This window comes from Hemibagrus wyckioides, linkage group LG07 (assembly GCF_019097595.1).
Source record: "Hemibagrus wyckioides isolate EC202008001 linkage group LG07, SWU_Hwy_1.0, whole genome shotgun sequence".
Taxonomy (NCBI): Eukaryota; Metazoa; Chordata; class Actinopteri; order Siluriformes; family Bagridae; genus Hemibagrus; species Hemibagrus wyckioides.
In genome coordinates, this window is record NC_080716.1 from 1,818,874 (window position 1) to 1,825,063 (window position 6,190).

At 39.2% G+C, this 6,190-nt stretch overlaps 1 protein-coding gene across 1 annotated transcript; it reads left to right on the forward strand.

The window, feature by feature from the left end:
* Nucleotides 1-203: 203 nt before the first annotated feature.
* LOC131355865 (coiled-coil domain-containing protein 39-like) lies at nucleotides 204-6,190 on the forward strand. Its single transcript, XM_058394405.1, has 8 exons — nucleotides 204-356; nucleotides 462-608; nucleotides 720-878; nucleotides 1,189-1,281; nucleotides 1,370-1,498; nucleotides 1,590-1,790; nucleotides 5,608-5,748; nucleotides 6,005-6,190. The coding sequence occupies exons 1-8, from the start codon at nucleotides 204-206 to the stop codon at nucleotides 6,188-6,190; spliced, it is 1,209 nt and encodes a 402-aa protein (XP_058250388.1).

Consider the following 6,190-nt stretch of genomic DNA (forward strand, 5'->3'; position numbering starts at 1 on the left):
CTTTTGCTGCCAAAACAGCCCTGACCCATCGAAGCATGGGCTCCACTAGATCCCTAAAGGTGTGCTGTGGTATCTGGCACCAAGATGTTAGCAGTAGGTTCTTTAAGTCCTGTAATTTGTCATCATCAGTTGAAATCATCAGTCTTATTCACGTCACCTCTCAGTGCTCAGAATGTTATGCCTGATCGATGTTTGGTGCATGAATGTGGACAAATAATATCTCCTCCATCCACCAGATCCAGAGAAAACAGAAAGATCGAGCAAATGTGGAAAACAGAGTGAGCAAGCTCAAGGACCGGATCAGTGCCATGACTGAGCATACGACAAACGTCCAGCAAGAGCGCATTCACTCTCAGGTGAAAATTATGCCCAGTGTTTGACCTTAACAGCAATTTATTTTCTGAAAGGCGACTGCTGTAGTAGATTTGAGGTTAATTGATATGTGACGTGTCTGTGTGCAGGCCCTGTGTAGGGCTGTGGAGAAGCAAACGGAGTCCGGGCTGCATTTCAAGGCCTTGTCCGACAGAGAGAAGGGACGGCTTCGTCAGGAGATTTCTCAACAGCAAAGCGAGCTCAAATCGCTGCGAGAGAGGAAGAACTCAAAGGAGGTTATAGATTCTCTGCTCTCTCTTAGACGGAGTCTCACTTTCATATAACATACAATAACATACAGGGCCAAACATATGGTTTATATCTGAAATGTTTTCTTCGCTGCTCAGAACAACATCTTCAAAGCCACACAGAAGATAGAGGTCCTCAAGGGGCAGGTGAACATGGACCAGCAAACTTTGGACGCCTGGCTGGAGGAATCGGCTCGCAAAGACGAGGACATCATGACCATCGTCAAGTATGCACATCAAGATGAGAGCAGGATTCGAGTGAGTCTGTTAATATCTTCTTTTAAAACATAGCCAGCGCTACATAGGTGCATACACTAACACAGCGTTTGATCCTAAAGCAGATTCTAAAGCAGAGCTGATAGCGTCTAAGATATGTGGGTGTAGCAAGGTTCTTTCATGCCATTGATAAAGCATCTTCTGCATGCTGTGTGTGACAGACAGAGTTGACATTTTTCCTGAAAGAAAAAAAACCCCAGCTGGAATATTATGCAGTCTGTTTTATACATATTTACATATTTATGTTTATGTAACACTTATAGTATTTATGTTTTTTATATGTGCCAAACAGGAGCTGACTCTGAACATAGACAAGCAGACGCTGGAGGCAAACCGCAAGAGAAAAGCTTTGGAAAATGAGGCCACTGAGACCATCATGGCACAGGTCAGTTTTCTCCAGCATCTTACTCTTAAAGCCATAAAGAGACAAAAAGTCCATTTCATTCACCAGATAAAATGTGTGTTGAGCACAGGTGGCTGTGGAGAAGACGGCCGAGCTGGTGCAGCAGGCCAACGTGGAGAGACAGGAGCTGATCACACAGTGGGAGAACTCTATCAAGCAGATGAGGAAGAAAGACCAGGATCTACAGCAGTGTGCTCTGGTAACAAGCTACACTGAGACATGCTTGAGGGAAATAAACATGTATTTTAAAAGTAAAAAAATAACTTAATTTATTGATTTTTTACTTTTAGCTGCAGGTGGAGACGAAGCAGATGATCCGTGAACGCAAAGCACTGCTAAACGAGAAGCAGAACTTCCTAGCTTATGAGGTGGACAACAACAAGGACTGCGAGAAGAAGATCGCCAGGCCAACAGCCTATGGCAACAGTTCCAGGAAGAGGAGAGAAACCGCACTCGACTGCAAGATAAGGCACGTTCCTATAGCTGCAAAAGTACATAGTTATGACCGTGAGGAGTGCAAGCTGTTCAGAACAATTGAAGCAGATTTTTTCTTAGTTAATATTTCAAAGATGATTATCTTTGACTTGTTCCTTCATGGTCTGATTGATTGATATTTTTATTCATAAGGATGTGTGAGAACCAGCATATAAGGGTTCACATAGGAGAATAGACCACTGGGTCAGAGCATCTCCAAAACTGCAGATCTTGTGGGGTGTTCCCGGTCTGCAGTGGTCAGTATCTATCAAAAGTGGTCCAAGGAAGGAACAGTGGTAAACCAGAGACAGGGTCATGGGCGGCCAAGGATCATTGATGCACGTGGGCAGCGAAGGCTGGCCCATGTGTTCCGATCCAACAGACGAGCTATTGTTGCTGAAATTGCTGAAGAAGTTAATGCTGGTTCTGACAGAAAGGTGTCAGAATACACAGCGCGGGTCAGGCAGCTAAAGGGGACCAACACAATATTAGGCAGGTGGTCATCAGTGTATATATATATATATAAACATATAACACGTGAGAGCTACATTTAAATGATGGACCAGTATTTAGCTTCGCATGGAGAGCAGGGTTGACGAACAAAACAAAGGAAACCCACCATAACCTTAAGTATATTATAACAACGTGTATTGGCTGAGATTTAAAAAACAAACAAAACAGAAAGCATGTACTACATTCGATGCAACATAAAAACCAGTGAAATTCCTGGACCTATCCGTATCTCAATCACTTTGTGTTAGTGTTCCTATTTAACCTTTTTTTTTTTAGAAAATAAATTATCAAAATTTATAATTAAACAATTGTTTGACTTTCACACTGTTACAACTCAAATTTCAAACACCGTACTCTTTTCCTACTGACACATGAAAATAAATAAATAACTTCACAATTTGTCAATAATTAGTAATCAGTGTGCAGCAATCAACGATACATAGGAGACAATGAAAAATATCAACCAAAACACTGACATCAGTCTCTAGTATCAGTTATACGACCCAACTGAAAGTTTTGTCCCTGGAGTGATCCAAGTTGTTATCCACTCCGGTGTAAATGCAAATCCAAAAAAAAAAAAAAAAAACTCTACCCATGCAATGTACTTCAGCAAGTTGCCAGTGGTGATCTGTAGAGATGTTTTTAATCCTTCTCTTCTCACGTTAAAGTTAAATCCTGGGGTGGCTCGCCAGCTTAAATTAAGCAAATCCTTGTTCTCTTAATTCATCACCAAAAAAAACCCCCTGACCAAGTCAATCAGTTAAACATCAACTCCGTGTTGTTTTGTGTTCTCGCGAGGATCTCTCTAATCCACCTACATCCGCTTCAAAATTCGACAATCGTTAACCTAAAACAATCTGTTGCACTTCAGTGAAGGTTTACCACACAATATACTCCGGAATTAATAACTTTGTTAATAATTCACCTTTTTTTTGCGCAATTATCACCTGCACGTCCTTTTTTTCCTTCACACACTTCCGCTTCCGCCAATACGATGTCAAGTGCTGTAAGTAACTTCCGGTGTCTGTTGATTTTATGCACATGGTGCAGGTCCCGGCTCCGGAGACCCAGCAGCCAGATTACTGTAAATACAGGAAACAAAGAGAGTCGGGAATCGCGTGTCTTCTCTGTCAGCTCCTCTGTATATATGTTTAGTGACAAATATTCAACATGTAACATCCACAAACACTTGGTTTTCTTCAAAAGCATTCAAAAATCCCTCATTCACATTCTTTCATGCACCAACACAGTTAAGTCTAGTATTAATTTACTAAGATTATGCACATATGTACAACTTTTAACTGTTCCACAGTTTAAAACATTTGTGGCACTTGTTTCACATTCAATTCCCAATAAATGGACAATATTAAGCATTAACTGCTGTGTGGGCTGCCATTACCCGCCTCTCTGCATGCGCTGATCACGTGATCAGTAAGCGCGCCAAGCACGAGCCCAGAGTGAGCCTTCAACAGAACATTCAACTTAACAAATTTGCTTTTTTTTTTCATAAACAGATAAACATTTACCTCAGAATTACTCAAGAATAACATGTTAAATTTCAATAGGCAACTTAACGGACATATATATATATATATATATATATATATATATAACATTTTCATCAATGTACAGACTTCACAACACATAAAAGGAATAAAAGTATAGGATTTTTACATAAACTCATAAATGGCTGTAATTATACCTCGCAATTAAATTGATGTAACGAAATTTAAACAAGTTTCCTCAAATATTCATATTATTTACCTGTAAATACAGGAAACAAAGAGAGTCGGGAATCGCGTGTCTTCTCTGTCAGCTCCTCTGTATATATATGAGCGGCAGCTACAGATATAGTCCGTGTACGCGATATTCCCGTTTCAAAATAAAAGTCTCTGCTCAGGCAGTGTAAAAAAAAAGAAGAAGTTAAGAGTCCCCCCTTTTTTTGTACACATAGAAAATCATTATATCTGTGTATACATTTTCTGTGGGCACCACACTTATGTTGTTTTACAAATTCAATTTCTTTTTCCATTATTAAATTAAACTAATAGAACTTCTAATTAAGCTGGTTCCTCAATTATTTTTTTTTATTATACTTTTTTTATTCTATCATGGCTATTTCCCTTTTTTTTTTTAACCTGGGTTACATATGTATCAGTGGCGGACCGTGCATTTCACACCTAGGCCTTCACTGGTGTCCTTCCTGAATTAATCCACCTCTATACCATCATTATGATGCCACGGCAATAGATACTAATCAACCGCTAAAGTAAAAAAGAAATTAGTCTACAGTATTTCACACCTCATAAGGAACAGTCAAGTTACAGTAGTTACTTTTCTCAAAAAAGACATTCTTGATGCCGTATGCAGCAAACTGCAATCTCTGGAGGACGCAGCATCCGAAATGAGACGCAGTGAATATAGAAACAATGTATATGGGTGGTTCACTGCCTCTGACTACTCCAATTATCCAATCAGAGGACGGGAAATTGCTGACGTAATCGCATGCCTGCTAGATGGCCCCAGTGATGCCAACTCGAAATCTGATTGGTTAATGGAACAATTCCATTGCCACTTATTTTAAGCTACGGGTGCCTGCATTATTGATTCTGAAGGTTTTAAGGCAGATTTCTTTTACCCTGGCAACACATGATGTCAGCCACTGGCTGAAATATGATTGGATAAATACTCTTATCATAAATATACACTACTGGAAGCAGTGCAACCGAGAGAAAAGCTATGAAATGTAGAGAATAGACTATCGGGAATAATTTAATACACAATTCAGATCACTGCTGTTAAGGCCAGCAGAGAAGGCCTTGCTGGTCCTGATGGCCCACCATATATATATATATATATATATATATATATATATATATATATATATATATATATATATATATATATATATTATAACCAAACCCTGATTTTGTCCTGGACTTATTTTGAAAGCTCTTTGGTTTTTACGAACCTGTTTGGTATGTCGTGTTTACATGTGTTCTCTTGTACACTCTTACCATACAAGTATATTTAGTTTGAGATCTGATTACACTCTAACTGATATAATGATGTGACTGGTTGTGCCAGATCTAATTTAGGAGTTGAATAAGATGAATACTTAGACAAACATAGAATTAAGAAAAATACAAGCCTCCCCTCCACTTCAATATGAGTTATTTTGTGTAGAAAGTGGGATTTCTCCTCTATAAGGATATAATCCAGATAATATGGTATAATTATTTAACCCACAGAAATCATATATGATCAGTTTCAGATCTGCATTCCAGTGTTGTTTTTTTAAAATTCTCTTTTCTTTGCCAGGTCATGAGCAGCTCACTCAACAGCCTGCAGCAAGAAGAAGGTGTTGAGAGACATAGAAAAGCAGATCTGGACACACAAGTTGTCTCTTTCAAAGCCGAGCTCATTTCTCAGCAGGAAAAACGGGACAGGGCTACCAAGCAGGTCAGATATCCTGCATTCATGAAATTTGTAGCCATTGAATAGACACAGCTTGATCTTGATAAAGCAACTTGTGTGTTTTTTTTGCATATCTTTTTTTGGAATGCTGATTATACATTAAGCAGGATTCCACGACAGGGTGAAACTATTCTGTGGGGAACAAAAAGTCTTGTTTCAAATGAATATTCTCTTGTGTTTTCCATTTGTTTTTTTTCTTCAAATTGTTCGATGTTAAATTTGGTGGTATTTATTCCCTCAGGAGTCCTTAAAGCTGACAAAGGAGGTCCGCTCTAGCAAAAACACAGAAGAGGAGACCTTTGAGGAACGTGACCTCAATCAAAAAGTACTGAAAGACTGCAAGAAGACGGTCAATAAGCTGTTTCTGGAAGTCATGGAGCAACATCCTGACCTCAGGAGACGTTACAGATGTACTTCATGCAGGTGA